This window comes from Saimiri boliviensis, chromosome 11, assembly GCF_048565385.1.
Source record: "Saimiri boliviensis isolate mSaiBol1 chromosome 11, mSaiBol1.pri, whole genome shotgun sequence".
In the NCBI taxonomy this organism is placed as follows: Eukaryota; Metazoa; Chordata; class Mammalia; order Primates; family Cebidae; genus Saimiri; species Saimiri boliviensis.
Genome location: NC_133459.1, coordinates 102,098,991 through 102,116,262, shown reverse-complemented (window position 1 = coordinate 102,116,262; position 17,272 = coordinate 102,098,991). Strand labels below are relative to the sequence as shown.

The 17,272-nt window shown below is 48.7% G+C and overlaps 1 protein-coding gene across 1 annotated transcript; it reads left to right on the top strand.

The window, feature by feature from the left end:
• Positions 1-41: 41 nt before the first annotated feature.
• On the top strand, positions 42-17,073 carry SYPL2 (synaptophysin like 2). The gene is made up of 6 exons (XM_003933403.4): positions 42-391; positions 553-627; positions 10,229-10,353; positions 11,419-11,620; positions 13,175-13,366; positions 14,765-17,073. The coding sequence occupies exons 1-6, from the start codon at positions 338-340 to the stop codon at positions 14,915-14,917; spliced, it is 801 nt and encodes a 266-aa protein (XP_003933452.1). The 5' UTR covers positions 42-337; the 3' UTR covers positions 14,918-17,073.
• The last annotated feature ends 199 nt before the right edge of the window (positions 17,074-17,272 follow it).

Here is a 17,272-nt window from a genome sequence, read left to right as displayed (position 1 = left end):
TGAGAAGGGGAGCGGAGGGGGCGGGAGGAGGGTTTGGGAGCGCACGCCACGTGATTCGGCGGCCAAGTTCGCTGTGAGTTTGACAGAAGTTTGAATCCGACTCGGGGGCTTTCTGCTGCCGGCGGGGCACCGCGGCGGCCGCAGCCTCGGAGAGGGCGGACAGCAGTGCCCCCGCGACCCAGCCAGCCAGCCTGTACCCCGGCCCGCCGACGGCCGCTCTCGCTCCGGCCGCGCTCGCCTGCCCTGTCCGGGGCCCGCAGCTCCCCGCCTCCCCGCGGTGTTCGCCGCCTCCCGGCCAGGGAGCCCCCACGCCGCGCCCCGCGCCCACTGCGCCAGCATGTCCTCGACCGAGAGCACCGGCCGCACGGCGGACAAGTCGCCGCGCCAGCAGGTAGTCCCTGCGCGCCCCGGGCTCTCTCACCCGCCCCTCTCCACCGAGATGTCGGCTGGACCCTTATCCCACCCCCGGACCCCGTGTGAGTGGGGCAAGGGAACCAGCGACTTCCCGGAGCTCCCCATCGCCCTGACCCCCGGCCGGCTGTGTCTCCGCAGGTGGACCGCCTGCTCGTAGGGCTGCGCTGGCGGCGGCTGGAGGAGCCGCTGGGCTTCATCAAAGTTCTCCAGTGGGTGAGTCGCTGCCCTGGCCCTGGGCTATTTCGGGAGCCTGGACTGTGACGCTGACCCGAAGCAATGGAGCCAGGGTGGGGGCTGGGGAGGTGCTGCGACCGGGCCACGGCGGAAGGGTGGGGGGCGGCGACAGGTGGGCGGGGGAGGGGCGGGCTGGGGCTGCCTCTCCGGACTTGGTGGCAGGAGGGTGAAGAGCGAGGCATGCAGAGTCCCGGATTCGGTCCTTCTATGTGCAAGGAGCCTTTGCCCAGGGCGCTCACATTTCACTCGGGCGAGAGGACCCGGGTGTAACCTTTCCAGAATTCTGATCCTGCACATACCACTCCTTGGTGACGGGAGCGGGGGGAGAAGGACGAGGGGGACGAGGTCCGCTCTTCACCAAGAGAGAAGCCGCGGAGGGCAAAGAAGGGAAGGAAGCAGGTGATAGAAACCATCCTGTCCCCAAACCCACCAAGGCCTGGATGATCCTGCAGGTACTGGACTCAGGGGACAGGCTCTTGGCTCGCAGTTCCCTGTTACGGTAACCAGTAATCTGGGTTCCTGTAAATGAGTGAGGGAATGGATGGATGAATGAACGGAGCTTATGACTCTATGATTAAATAAAACAAAAAATTAAGACAATAAAAATCGCGGCATGGCTAAAATGTAGCATACAGAATAAGATGGAACACATCTGAGAAGCTGGGGCACTGGGATCCATACCTAGACCAGCCTTTTCCAGCTATGTCACCTTGGGCAACTCATTTCTCTGGACTTCAATTTCCAGCGCTACTCAGATGTTGATCAGAATCTTCCTAGGGTCTCCTTATGCTCTAAATATGTTGGTGTGTTAGACTTTCTTTGTGACCTTGAAAAAGTCACTTGCTCAGGTCCTCAGTTTCCCCTGCTATGATCTAGTGGAAATACTATCTTGCTTCACTAGGCTACTGCCCAAAGCCTCCTGGGTATAAATTAGGAATGCGGACAGGTGCGGTCACTTTCTCAAATCATAAAGACTTGTAGGGGGCATTTGGTGCACTATTGCGGAAGAGATTTTAAGTTAGACAATCCACATACCAAATGGTGTGTGAATAACTTAATTAATGTGCTCTCAGTACAGAATTCAGCTAGGGAATCAATTACCATTACTATTGAGGAGGATTGAGTTCTACAGGGCTTTGGAGACAAGAATTAGCATGGTGTCACCAATTCCTAAATCGTGGTTCGGATAAGAATAATCAAATCTGGAATCCAGGGACAATAATGCATTTGGATTGTCAGGCCAACCCAAGAGCTCCCAAGTGCAAACTTTGGGACCTGATGGGGACTTTCCACCTTTCTCACTGCCTCAAGAGTGGTTGGACCAATTGCTGATGGAACTCTTTTGCCTTTGGCCCCTTGCCTGTTCTGACCCACCACTCAAGTGCCAGAGGGAGCCATAAAAGAATGATATTAAGGCTCTGAGTGACTGGCATCCAGAACTGGAAGAGCCATTATGATCAATCCAGAGGAGCAGAACCTGAAATGTAAGAGACCAATTTTACCATTAAATTAGACATATGGATCCAACAGAATTTGAAACAGGCTGTTAAAGGATAAGGGAAACAATGAGGTATTAGACCATGGAACCATGGACTCCTCTCCCCTGGAGGGATTCTGAAAAGCTTCCTTCTTCAATCCTGCCACCCTTTCCTCCGCCCCTGCACCTCAAATACCCACAACATTTCTGAAAAGGCTGTAGAAAGCAATGCCCAGGGAAATGATCCAGTCTTGGGGTCAGCACTAAGGCTCTAGGAATTAAGATCTGATTGACTTTTATGATCTTCAAGTTCTTAGAAAGAGGGTTATGCAAAACAGAGACCTGTTTTTCTCAGAATGCTAAAGCCTGGGCCTGGGGCTAGACTCTGAATTCAGACTTCGTTCACAGGGTAGCATCACAAAGAAATGTGCTTTGCTTTTACTGCTATCCCAGGTAGCCTGAATTCAGGGTGCCACTTTCACTTGCTTTGAAGTTCTGCAGATGAGGTAACATAAAAAGTACACAGGCACCAGCACCAGAAAAGACAGTGGAAATGACATTTGAGTTTTTCACTCATTTCCTCTTTGGAGGAATCAAATGCTCCTGACTGGGAAAGGAAAAAGAAAATGCAACACTTGCAGTTATCATAATGGTAACTGAAAACCTTTGTTGTCATTATTACAAAAAGCAGAGGTTTTACTGGAATCTTTGTGAAAAGAAAATAATGTTATTCTTTTATTTGTCAGGAGCTTAGCTTAGAGTTTTTTTTTTTTTTTTTAATTGAGAAATCAACTAATCTCACCTCGATTCCAATTCTGGAGTCTCACTAAGTCTACACTAAGTTAGCAAAAATAACCTGGACATAGACCAATTATTGAAGAACTAGTTTTTTGTTGTGGTTTGTTTTGTTTTTGTTTTTATTTTTGTTTTCTGAGATGGAGTCTCGCTCTTATTGCCCAGGCTGGAGTGCAATGGCTCGATCTTGGCTCACTGCAATCTCTGCTTCCTGGGTTCAAGTGATTCTCCTGCCTCAGCCTCCTGAGTAGCTGGGATTACAGGCATGCACCACCACACTTGACTAATTTTGTATTTTTAGTAGAGACGGGGTTTCTTCATGTTGATCAGGCTGTTCTCAAACTTCTGACCTCAGGTGATCCGCCCACCTCAGCCTCCCAAAGTGCTGGGATTACAAGCATGGGCCACCGCACCCGGCCTGAAAACTAGTTTTTTTAAAAAAGAAAAAGACATCAAATTGTGGGAACTCAAGATAAAAAAGTATCTTAAAAATTTGTTTTAAAGAAAAAAACACACTTTGGGAGGCTGAGGTGGGAGGATTGCTTGAGCCCAGGAGTTTGACACAAGCCTGGGCAACAAGGGGCGATCTCATCTCTATAAAAAAAATAAAATTAGCTGGGTGTAATGGCACATGCTTGTGGTTCCAGCCCCTTGGGAGGCTGAGGCTGGAGAATTGCTTGAGTCCAGGAGGTCGAGGCTGCAGTGAGCAATGCACTGCAGCCTGAGTGATAGAACTAGACTTTGTCTCAAAAAAAGACAGAAAGAAAGGAAAGAAGGAAAGAAGGAAGGAAGAAAACAAAAGAAAAAGAAAGAGGTCGGGCCGGGCACGGTGGCTCATGCCTGTAATCCCAGCACTTTGGGAGGCCGAGGCGGGTGGATCACAGGGTCAAGAGATCGAGACCATCCTGGTCAACATAGTGAAACCCCGTATCTACTAAAAATACAAAAAATTAGCTGGGCATGGTGGCACGTGCCTGTAATCCCAGCTACTCAGGAGGCTGAGGCAGGAGAATTGCCTGAACCCAGGAGGCGGAGGTTGCCGTGAGCCAAGATCGTGCCATTGCACTCCAGCCTGGGTAACAAGAGCGAAACTCCGTCTCAAAAAAAAAAGAAAAAGAAAAAGAAAGAGGCAGATTTTTGAGGTCAGATAGGCTTTGGTTTAAATTGAGTCCCCTCTGCTTTCTTGCTTCTAGCTCTGAAACCTTGAGTAAGTAAATATCAATTTTTTTTTCTTTTTTTCTTTTTTTTTAGACAAGCTCTAAGACAGAGTCTAAGATAGAGACTGGCTCTATCACCGAGGCTGGAGTGCAGTGGTAGGAACACATCTCACTGCAGCCTCAACTTTCCAAGCTCAGGCAGTACCCCCACCTCAGCCTCTCGAGCATCTGGGACCAAAGGCACATGTGACCATACCTGAGTTGTAAGGAATTTTTGTAAAAATGCGGTCTTGCCATGCTGCGCAGTCTGGTTTCGAATTCCTGGGCTCAGGTGATATTCCCACCTCAGGCTCCAAAAGTGCTGAGATCACGAGCCTGAGCCACCTCACCCAGTGACAGAGTCTTTATGGGCCTGCTTTCTTATCTGTAAATGGAGGTAAGACTTATTTTATGGGCTCATTAGGAGGATTACAGGAGATAATATCTGTAAAGTGTAGAGCATTCTGGAAGCCTATGGTGAGCCTAGCACTCCAGGGGGCATTAAGTAAGTGTTGGTTCGCTCCCTATTCCTGAACTTCCCCTTTACCCCATCTATCCCCCATTCTGCAGACTATCTAGCTAGGCTAGTCCTTTGGTTGGATTATTCAAATGTCACTGTGAAATCCTCCATTTGATGATAAGGTACAAAAAAAATATCTGGGTGACTCAGTCACTGTTCCATTTGCTTACAAATAAGTCATATAACCTTTATCTGGGTATGCCCTGACCAACAATTCACATTTGGGGTACCAAAGGCACTTATTTGGATCTGAGGTCTCTGTAATAAAAGTAAGTTATTTCAATATATGTGGAGAATTTGAAAGAACACCATCGGAGTCCATAAAACCAATGAGATATGTAATCCCAGTATTTTGGGAGGCTGAAGCAGGTGGATTGCTTGAGCTCAGGAGTTTAAGACCAGCCTGGGCAACATGGTGAAACTCTGTCTTTATGAAAAAATAAAATAAATTATCTGGAAGTGGCGGTGCACGCCTGGAGTCTCAGCTACACAGGAGACTAAGGCAGGAGGATTGTTTGAGTCCAGAAGTTCCAGGTTGCTGTGATCGTGCCACTGCACTACAGCCTGGGTGAAGAGCAAGAGTCTGTGTCAAACAAACAAAAAACAGGTGAGATCAGTGTGGGAGTAGAAGCTGGGGAGAGAACTTGTCTTCCCTGTGCTGTGTACTAACTGGTCATGTTAGTGTCCTCTGGACCGACCAGCGAGTGTGTCAGCGCCAAAGGGGAGCCTCATCCTTAAACTGGAAAGGTTATTCTGACATTATTGTAAAAAAGATGCAGAAGCAGGAGGCGGCAGAGGGTAGAAAATGACCATCGCTGTCCCAGCAGTGCAGGTCCAGGAGGAGGAAGGCTGCTTGGCACCAGAATGCTAGAACTCTACCTTGTCTCAAGGCCTCTACCTCTGCTTGGCTGCTCTTCATTATAACCAGTTTGCTCATGACAGAGCCTTGTGCTTGGCGACGGGGTGGTTTCAGTTCTTTCTCTCTCTTCCTGTGTCTCGGTCATTTGGCACACTTAGGGAAGAAAGCAAATCTGGAGTGGAAAGATGGAGGATTAGGAGACATGGAGAGGGTTGGGAGGTGTATTTCTGAGCTTCTGCACCCCAAGGCACAGAGCTACTCCTAAGACACAGAGCTACTCCTTCTCTCCTTGTAACTCCTCAATGCACATGGTAGAGATCTATTCTTTAGGCTTAATAACTCTGTGATGCAGTTTGTTTTTATTTTTCGTTTGTTTGTTTTAATATGGCACTCCTTTCTTGTGGTGAATTCTTGAGAGCAAGAGCTGAGCCTTCTTCATCTTCATATCTCCAGTACCTGGCACAAGGTAGATGCTTAATCAGTGTTGAGTTCATGAGCAAATGAAATGGAAAGAGCACTGGACGGGGAATCAGGAGATGTGAATTCTAAGCCTGGCTCTCACGTCAGCTAAATGTGACTTCGGGAAAGTGACTTCATCTTTTGGGGCTTCAAATTCCACCTCTGTGAAATGAGATGATTGGGTCTGAGAATCTTTGAGATCCCTTTTGTTCTGCTGCTCTGTGAACCTGTGATTCCCCTCAGATGTCTCCATTTTGCTCTAGTACCATCCGACTGTATAGTCTTCAGTTTTAAACATATATTTTGGTAAATAAAAAAATCATTATGTAAGATTCCTGACTTGAAAAAAATCAGAATACAATAAATACTAAAGTGATTATGGGTATGTTTTGCCCTCTGAGGAATCCAAAAGCAGGATTCAGGATTGTCAGAACCTCAGGACCGTCATTTAGACATAGCAGAACTTTTGGTAATAATGGAAAAGTTTTAGAATCTGTGCTCTCTAAGGTAGTACCTGCTCCCCACATGAGGCTATCGGGCCCTTGAAATGTGCCTAGTGTGACTGAATCGATTTTTTTTTTTTTTAAGTAGAGACAGGATTTTGCCATGTTGGCCAGACTAGTCTTAAACTCCTGATCTCAAGTAATTCACTTGCCCGGCCTCCTAAAGTGCTGGGATTACAGGCATGAGCCACCGTGCTTGGCCTGAATTTCTTTGTTGTTGTTTGATACAGTCTCACTCTGTCACCCAGGCTGGAGTGCAATGATGTGATCATAGCTCATTGCAGCTTTGAAATCCTGGGCTCAAGTGATCCACCCACTTCAGCCTCACAAGCCCCTAGGACCACAGGCATGCACCACCATGCCTGGCTATTTTTTTTTTTTTTTTTTGGTAGAAATGGGGTCTTGTTATGTTACTCAGGCTGGCCTTGAGTGATCCTCCCACCTTACTTCCCAAAGTGTTGGGATTATAGGTGTGAGACACTGCACCCAGCTTGAATTTCTTATTTAATTTAATTTTAATTAACTTAAATGTAAATAATCAAGCTTGGCTAGTGGCTACGGTTTTAGATAGTGCAGCTCTAGAGTGATGCAGAGGCTTCTAGAGTATAAGCCCCATGAGGACAGAAATTTTCTCTTTTTTTTTTTTTGAGATAGGGTCTCGCTCTGTCACCTAGGCTGGAGTGCAGTGGTGCGATCATGTATCTTTGACCTCCTGGACTCAAGAGATCTTCCCACATCAGTCTCCAGAGTGGCTGGGACCACAGATGTGCACCACTACACCTGGCTAATTTTTCTTGGCTAAATAAAAAGTTGGCTAATCTTAAACTCCCGAGCTCAAGTGATCCTCTCACCTCAGCCTCCCAAAGTGCTGAGATTACAGGCATGAACCACCATGCTCAGCCTTTTTCCTCTTTTGCTCACTACTAGATAATGGTGCCTGTAACAGTGCATGGTAGGCACTGTACATGCTAGGCATAGCACACGCTCAATACATGTTGTCTTTCTGTAGATGCTCAGGCATGCCTTTCAAGAGAGTGCTGGTGAAAAGAAGGTTGCATAACTGACCATTCACTGCCCCTAAGTTTTGAGTACCTACTTTCTTTTTCTTTCCTTTTTGTTTGAGATGGGGTCTTGCTCTGTTGCCCAGCTTGGAGCGCAGTGGCATGATCATAGCTCACTGTAGCCTTGAACTCCTGGGCTCAAGTGATTCCTCCACATCAGCCTCCTGAGTAGCTGGGACTACTAGCAGGCACCACCATGCCCGACTAATCTTTTGTTTGTAGTTTCTCTAGAGACAGAGTCTTGCTATGTTACCCATATGTTGCTGGTCTCAAACTCCTGGGCTCAAGCCATTCTCCTGCCTTGGCCTCCCAAACTGCTGGGATTACAGGTGTGAGCCACCGTGCCTGGTCCCTGTTTTCTTAAGAAACCCATACGGAGCCATTCACTGACTAACTGCCAATGGGTAAAAATATTTCCAACTGTGCTCCCCTTCCTAGAATGTGATACCCTAATCATGTCCAGTCTGGACACCAGAAGCTAACAGGAATAAAGAAACTTCTAAGAGGAATCAGATGGCCACAGAACTGACAAAAGATTAGAGAATTCCTAAGAGGAAGAGCTAGAGAAGTTCCACTACTATACTGGTGAGGCCACTTTGAGTATGTACAGGGTAGTGATGCAGAGGCTTTGGGTGATTCCTCTCTACTTCTGTGAAAAAGGTGGGCAGACGGGGCTCTACTGCAGCCTCCATCATTTAATTCAGGAGAGGAAGTCATTTAGGCATTGAAGGGAGGTCTTACTGTCTTCTTTCCCAGATACCTTTAAATGTGGAGACAATTCTCATTTATCTGGAATAAACCTCCTGGAAACAGAGAGGTGCTCATTATGACCTTTGGAGAGAGGTCAATGGCTCCAGCATGGAGCTCTGCGAGGCCAGGCACTGCAAGCCAGGACAGTGGCACTGGACACCTCCCAGGGGCAGAGTACAGCTGTTGGCAAGCCCAGCCAAGAATACACCGACGGTGTTACTCTCAGAGAGTAAGAGAATTCCGGGACTAGAAAGGGCCTCTAGATTATCTACTCCAAACCCTCCATTTAAGATGAGGAAATAGACTGAGAGAGCAGAGTGACTTATCAGAGCTCACCGGCTAGTGACAGGACCAGGTCGGGACCTAGGTTTCCATACGCGTAGTTCAGGTGTCCTTTCGCTCCATAACGCTAACAAGCATTAGCAAAATAACGTGCATATAGCTTCTGTTCTAGACTCTGGATGCAGGGCTGAGATGTAGATCAGCTGTCTTTCAAGTCATTAATGTCCAAGACACTGAACCTCAGAGAAACATACAGAAGGTGAACAATTAAGAGAATAAGCTCATTGCTTAATAAGCATAATGACATTGTATACAAGTCAAAGGTAAGTGCACAGGAAACTCAGTCTGAACAGACGATGTGGAGAATAAGACATTTCCAGTTCTCACCTCCTTTCTTTTTTTTTCTTTTCTTTTTTCTTTTCTTTTCTTTTTTTTTTTTTTTTTTTTTTTTTGGTGGTGGGGACAGGGTCTCACTCAGTCACTGAGGCTGGAGTGCAGTGGCATGATCTCGGCTCACTGCACCCTCTGCCTCCCAGGTTCAATGATTCTCCTGCCTCAGTCTCCCAAGTAGCTGGGATTACAGGTGTGTGCCACTACCACCCGACTAATTTTTGTATTTTTAGTAGAGATTGTGTTTCACCATGTTGGCCAGGCTGGTCTTGAACTCCTGACCTCAAATGGTCCACCCGCCTTGGCCTCCCAAAGTGCTGGGATTACAGGCGTGAGCCACTGCACCTGGCTTCTCACCTCTTTTTCTAACCAAAATGTGTTTCCCAGAAAGAAATTTGAAAATCATAGGATGAGAAAATGTTATTTCACTTGAGAGAGAAGGTATAGTAAAATGTGAGAAAAGGTGGAGAAGAATACAGTTTGAATGACCAGGGACACTTCTGGATCTTAACACTGAGAAATGGCAGCATCAGCAGATGACAAAGGGAAACACCAGCAGGGAAACAGTGGAGACTGATAAGTCAAGTGGAGGGTACTTTTCCCTGGGCTTAGGCAAGATTGTCATGTTGGCCCAGCCAGCACTATTGCTGGAAGGCCATGTGCCTTTTGGGGAAGAGGAATTAGGCTGTCAGTACCCTGGAACAGCAGCATGGCCCCTCTGGGGAGGCCTGGTAGAAGCTGTCCCCTCCAGCTATACCTCCACTGAGGCAGGCAGCTACTGGAAGTTAGCAACCAGGAAACAAGGTTAGACCACTAGATCAAAGGAGAAATGAAAACCATTCTAGGCATGTCTAATCTAGGTTGGTGCAGGGGAATCTATTTCTGAGTGTGCCTCTCCCTTGGGAAGGAAATTCAAGTCTATCTGTAAGCTACAAGTTTCCTAAAGCCTGACTTGCAGAGGTTTTGTGTTCGTCATCTTAAGAAGGCTACCTATGGTCCCTAGTCATAACCAATGGAGAGAGCTCACAACTGTCCATTTCTTGTGTCTTCACGTCCCTCTCACACACCACTCAGTCAAGCTTATTCATCTGGGTATTTGGTCCAGCAGCCTGAGGCTGGAAGACAAATGGAAGCCCTGGGTTTCTCCCCAGAAGAAGTTGATTAAAGGGGGTCCTCACTCTCCCCAGCTCCCACATTTAATGTCTGCACCTGCGGGGAGTCATAGTTAGTTACTGACCTTGGCAAGTTGAGGCCTTCTGACTCTCAAAGAGGCTTCACTCTCTCTCAGCTCTTTGCTATTTTCGCCTTCGGGGCCTGCGGCTCCTACAGCGGGGAGACAGGAGCAATGGTTCGCTGCAACAACGAAGCCAAGGACGTGAGCTCCATCATCGTTGCATTCGGCTATCCCTTCAGGTGAGCAAGAATTGGTTCCATCCCAGCACAGCTTCTCTCACTGGATTGGCAGAACCTGCTTGGTCTCTTCCTCTTCCAGGAACCTAAAAACGATTTGTTGTGTGACACTCCAGATTCAAATAGAATGATGAGACTTGGATCCTTTCTGCTCTTTAGCAATTTCAGACACACTGACCAGAGCAAAACGTAAGGGAAACACAGATTAATCACTGGTAGAATAATGTTCCAGTCCATGGACAACCCAGGGCAGGTCACACCAGCTCATACAGAAAGAGCCCATGTAATTTGGGATGGAGGCTTACGGGAGCCTGAGCAAGTTGGACAGGTCTCTCCGATCCTCAGCAGCCTCCTCTCTGCCTTGAAGGTGGGGAAGCTTATTAGTAGTTATATCCTAAAGAGTTGATGCGGGGTCCTCAACTGGTACCACCTGAATACAAGTGAGCACACCTTGACAGGGAGGTAGAAGCAAACTCTTTTCTGGGTATTTGGGAGCTTAGGAAGTAGGGAGCCCAAGTGTTCAGAGGAGAAAGCGGATGATAGGGTTTACCTTTTCAGAAATTTCTAGTATCAGCACCCAAGTTATTTTAACTGTCTCTTGTATATAATAGGCTGTGTCTTTCTCTTTAATTTGTCCATTGTCTCATTGGAAAGCCCAATAAGGCCTGAGAGTGGGTGATTCCAACCTTAGCCACTCCGGGCCTGCACTTTCAGAAGCAGAATGCAGCTGATCTACCTAGTGGTTTGGCTACCAGAAACAGAAGAACTGCATATATTGCTGTTGTGAACTAAAGGGCCCTGGAGATACTTGGGAATACATGGTCCCCATGTCTGGGCAGGGTAGATGAGTGGTGTTGTGGGGGGCAGCTGAGGGGAAGGTAGTTTTACTGGAAATTTCAGGGAAGTTCCCGTCTTGACTGTAAGGTTCCCTCCAGAAACATTCCTCCCTACATGAGCCCTTTCTTGGCTCTGTAAGAGTCTCCTGCTGCGAACTAGCACAGGACTCCTTCTGGGCCAGGGAGAGAGAGGACTGCCTGAGCTCGGGATGGCCTCCCCTGCCACCTGCAGGTTGCACCGGATCCAGTATGAGATGCCCCTGTGTGACGAAGAGTCCACCTCCAAAACCATGCACCTCATGGGGGACTTCTCCGCACCCGCCGAGTTCTTCGTGACCCTTGGCATCTTTTCCTTCTTCTATACTATGGCTGCCCTAGTTCTCTACCTGCGCTTCCACAACCTCTACACAGAGAACAAACGCTTTCCGCTGGTGGTGAGTGAGCATAGGCCAGAAGGAATGGGGTGGAGAAACCGAGGAGATGTTTGCGAGGGGCCTGAGGTCAGACCTGGAGGAAAAGACAGACGTGGCGTCTTCCACCCCCACGGTGGAACCTCCACCTCCATCAACCTCCTGTCGCTTGCTCCTGTTCACAGGAGGCACAGTAATAGCAGCATACACAAGCAGGCTCTGGAGTTAGACGGCCTGGGTTCGAATCCCAGCATGGTCACATTGCTGTGTAATCTTGGACACACAGCAAATGTGTCCGATCTTGGACAAGTTAAATAACCTCTCTAAATCTCAGTTTCCTTAACTATAAAATGGGGATAAAATAATACCTGCCTCATAGTTGTGTGTGTGTGTGTGTGTGTGAGATAAAATGAGAATGCATGTAAGGTATCTTGTACGTAGTTAGTCTCAATAAACATTAGTGACTATTAATATTATTCCCCTTTACTCTCTTCCTGTGCCAGGCATGCAAGACCCCTGGGTGATTCCAACCTTCTCTTGGCCACTCTGGGCCTGCACTTTCCAGAGGCAGAGTGAAGCTGGCCTACCTAGTGGTTTGGCTACAAGAAATAGAAGAACTCTATATATTGCAGTCGTGACCTAAAGGGTCCTGGAGATACTTGGGAATACATGGTCCCCATGTCTGGGCAGGGTAGATGAGGGCTGGGGGGCAGCTGAGGGGAAGGTAGTTTTACTGGAAATTTTGGGGAAGTTCCCATCTCGACTGCAAGGTTCCCTCCAGAAACATTCCTCCCTACATGAGCCCTTTCTTGGCTTCGTGAGAGTGCAATCCTCCCTCTCCCTGGCCCAGAAGGAGTCCTGTGCTAGTTCTCAGCAGGAGACTCTTACAGAGCCAAGAAAGGGCTCATGTAGGGAGGAATGTTTCTGGAGGAAACCTTGCAGTCGAGATGGGAACTTCCCCAAAATTTCCAGTAAAACTACCTTCCCCTCAGCTGCCCCCCAGCCCTCATCTACCCTGCCCAGACATGGGGACCATGTATTCCCAAGTATCTCCAGGGCCCTTTAGGTCACAACTGCAATACATAGAGTTCTTCTATTTCTTGTAGCCAAACCACTAGGTAGGTCAGCTTCACTCTGCTTCTGGAAAGTGCAGGCCCAGAGTGGCCAAGAGAAGGTTGGAATCACCCAGGGGTGCCTTAAGGGACCCCATTTGCCTCCTGCAGTCTGCCACTTGTAGCTGAGCAATGGTGATAAATGGAAAAGCTGGGAGGGAAAAGTGGGGAGTTTAGGTTCCACTTGGGATGAGTGGGTTTGGGGTGAGGCTGACCAACAGATGCCTTGGTACATGCAGCCAGACCTTAGATCTGAGGGCATTAGTAGGGGCAGCCTGAGTGGCAGGACTCCTTTGGGGGCAGTGAACAGATGCCTCAGGACCACCTGGGCTTTAGGCATTGGGTAGGATGGGAAAAGACAGCTGTCCTGGCACCCTGGGATTGCCAGTATCATGGCAAGAGGAAAAGAAGCGAGGTAATTACTGGGCCTTTCTGAATGTGTTTCCCATCCCTCCGCTCTTCCCAGGACTTCTGTGTGACTGTCTCCTTCACCTTCTTCTGGCTGGTAGCTGCAGCTGCCTGGGGCAAGGGCCTGACCGATGTCAAGGGGGCCACACGGCCATCCAGCCTGACAGCAGCCATGTCTGTGTGCCATGGAGAGGAAGCAGTGTGCAGTGGCGGGGCCACGCCCTCCATGGGCCTGGCCAACATCTCTGTGGTGAGACCTGTGGCCACTGTGGGAGGCAGCACCATCCCTGCTGCCCAGGCCTGTCCCAGCTAGCAGGTCCTGAAAGGAAAGAGAGGGTGTCCCAGAGCTGGTGTCCCTGCACCTGGAGCTGGTGCCCTCGCTGTGCTTCTTGCTGGCTGCTGGCTCCTGGCTGACCCTGAGAAGACATTTTGGGATGAGGGGAACCCAAGGGCCACTTAGCCTTCTGTTCCTGCCTCCTTCTACACTCTGCCTCCAATTCCCTTCTCGTCTCCCCAGCTCTAGGCACACTCTCTGTGATACCTCCCTCCTCTTGGCTGTTTTACACAATGTGTGTGAGCATCTAAAGGGGAGCCTGGGGCTGTGGCTGAGCTTGAAGCTGGGAGCAGACCCAGCATGAGTGGGAAGGGGCTTAGACTCGCTCAGCCCTCCAGCCTGGAAAGGAGCTTTGGGCCAGTGGTGGGTCAGCTGAATATGTATAGATTTGGCCATTCCAGTTGTTAGAATGTTGGTATGTCCATATTCATTGGTAAAGAGCTGAAGTCTAGAGCTTCTCAAATGCTGCCCGTCATCCCAGCCACCTCAGCCCTGTTCTGAAAATGACTTGTTACCACAGCTGAAATGTTTAATGGCTGGCACACCAAGAACACCCTTCTGGAACTTGCTGGAACCCTGCTGATAGGTTTCTCCCCCCAAAATTTTATTGTAAAAATGTTCACACATATAACAAAGTTGAAAGAATTTTAACAACCACATACTCACCACCTAGACTGTGCCATTAACTTTTTACTAGGCTTGTTTTATCACGTACTTATTCACTTCATCCATCAATCCACGGATCAATCCAATCTTGTTTTTAATGCATTTCAAAGATAATTTGAGACATCAGTACACTCCCCTCTAAGTACTTCCTGCTGTGAGGTTTTTAAAATATTTTGAATAAATATTCGAATATAGCCCTGGCTGGGTGCCTCATCACTGGGAAGGAGCACCTTGGACAGCTCCTGCCACACCCACCGGGCAGAAGGTGCTTGGAACAGGGCCTCACGTGTGCTGCGGGAAGCGTCCTAGCTCTGACTTTTGGCTCCTGGCTGTGCTTTGCACGATGCTCAACTAAAGGGCCAGATTCTGCTAGTGGCCAAGCTACATCTTGGGTGCATGCTATGGTCAGAGTTAGACACTTTCACCTGGGTTCCCCAAACAGGTGAAGGCCCGGAGCCCTACCTCTATACCTCTATACTCATATATAACTTATATATATATATGAGTTCTCTGTCTTAATTTAGTCTTTCTAGCCCTCTGTGCTTCTTCCCTGCATAACCCCCCACCCCGACTGCAAGAGGAACTCCCCCTCACTGCTCCCACAATGACCCCCGACTATTCTCACAAATTCCCCTGTTGTCTTTTCAGCTCTTCGGCTTTATCAACTTCTTCCTATGGGCCGGGAACTGTTGGTTTGTGTTCAAGGAGACCCCGTGGCATGGACAGGGCCAGGGCCAGGACCAGGCCCAGGGTCCCAGCCAGGAGAGTGCAGCTGAGCAGGGAGCAGTGGAGAAGCAGTAAGCAGCCCCCTACCTGGCTACTCCCGAACTGGACAGCACCTCTTCAACCACCTCCGGCTTCCAGGACCTCCCTCTTCCTACTCCTCCAGGTCCCCTTCCCCATCATTCTGGTCTTTGAGCTTTGAGACGATGGGCAGGCATCTGCTGTTGGAAACCTGGGCAGCCCTCCCAGTGGCTTCCTGTCCTTCTTCTTGCTGGAGCCATGAATGGCAGGAGCTCAGTGCTTCTTGTCCAGTGCCTGGGCCCAGGGATCTTACTTGGGGTCTTACTTGTACTCTCACAGTCTCTGAGAATCAGCCTCTGCTGCAGGTGAGGGGCAGGAAATCAGTGCCCTGAGACTGGTTCCTAGCAGCCATCTTTCTGTCAACCTCCAGCTTCAACAGTAGTAGGGGAAAGGGAAATCAGCTAGTAGCCTTCCCTTCTGGTCCCTTGTGTGGAGGTCCCAACAGTGGTTTGGTGACCCCTCCTCATTGGCTGTCATCTAGTCCCTGTGTCTGATCTCCAGTCACCCCAGGACTCAGTGTGCCTCCCACTGTCTTCTTTGGCCTCTGCTCGCCCACAGAGTCCATCATGTGTGAACCAGAGAGGCCCACTAACCTAGAAAATAGCCCTGTGGAGGGTCCTGATGAGGCCTAGACTCAGCTGGGAGCAAGGTAAATTGCAACTGAGTTTCAGCTTCAAGAAAGTAAAGCCAGTAAAGGTGCTGGCATAATCAATTTCTTCTAACCCCTCAATCCTCCCACCCACCAGGCTGGGGCACTTTCCACCAACACTCTAAACTCTACTTTAGAAACTCCCTATCTTCCTCCCTGTCCTCCGTCTTGGTCTCACACTCGGGACTCAAAATATGGAGTCTAGGACCTGCCCCCAGTTCCTTTACTTCTCTGTTTATCTCCCTTCCCCAGCCTCTTGCATCCGAGGCATTTGAGATCCTTTTTGAAGTCTGTCCAGGCCTTTCTTTTATTCCTATGGGGCCAGAAAGGGGCTTAGGAAGGGCCAAAGGACTATCATGAGGCTAAATTGCCCCTGAGCCCCAGGATGGATGGGCCCATTTTTTCCTTATTCCTTGCTCAGTTTTTCCCCCTGCTCCTTCTCTAGTCCTTCCTTCATATTTCTCCTTCTCATCTTTTAAACAAGATGTTCCCCCTCCCCATTCCCCTCCATTCCTCTCCTGTGTCCTTATTTCTCCGTCTCTATCCCCTCCCCAGTCCATGGCAGGCCAATGCTATTGGTGCTTCTTCACTTTGGGACCCAGATCCATATTTGTCTTTAGTGTATATCCTCTTCCCGATACCTCCTTCAGTCCCTCTCTGGGCCCCAAGGCTGAGAGTCAGTTAACTGGGTGAGGACCATTTGCTTCCTGCCCAGCTCAATCTTCCCTGGCCATAGGGCTTCCCAGGGAAGGAAGAAGAGGGAAGAATCCAACCACTTTCCAATCCAGTGCCAATTGGCCCACTAAGCATCCCAAGGGTGAATGTGCTCTGTGCCAATTTCTCCTCAGAACTGAGTCAACCCCCTTCAACCTCCTCACCTCTTTAAACACCGTCCATAGAAACAGGTACATTACTGGGGTACCTAGGAGTCAGGACTTTTGACTTCAGGCCCGTCATTTCCTCTTGATGGGGAAAGGGTGAGATTTACGTCCCCAAATGCTCCAGAGTCCTTCAGTGAAAGAATCATTTTTGTTTGTTTGTTTAAGATTTGGGGGAAGATATTTGAGGAGGAAAGAAAGGAGATGATATGACAGGGTTTCTAAGTCTGAAACTCTCTCTGTCATGAGCTGTCCCCATGGTTACTCAAGGACAAGGGGGGACAGTTTTGCCTACAGCTCCAGAGACACAGAGAACAAAGGGTCGACCTTCATTTTTCTTCAAACCAGCCTCTGTGGGGGTCTGTGAGCAGCTTCTACTGGGTCTTGTTTGGATTCTGTGTCTGTATTTATAATTTATTTGAAATGTGCTGGATAGTGTTCTCATTTGGGGGCGCAAGTTAGCAACTGGCCCTTCAGCTACAGAAAGCGGTTGCAAGTGGGGGTGGGGAGGGAGATTATATTCACTCCTGCCAAGGACTCCCAGCCCAGAACTCTCTTTAAAGCAAGGAAGGCTTGTTCTCTTTCTTCTTAACAGGCTCTCTTGTTCTCTGTCAGGAGAGTCTTTTTTTTTTTTTTTTTTTTTTTTTTTTTTTTTTAATTCATGTGGAAATCCTATGGAGAGTCTTGATTTAGGCTATGGCCTCACTCTCCATGGCCACCCTAAGAGGAAAGGCTACTTCACCTCATTACCTCCAGAGGGCTCGGCGGGGCCAAGTACCTCATAGGACTTAACGTTCTTTCCAGCCAGGGCTGGCATTACTGCTT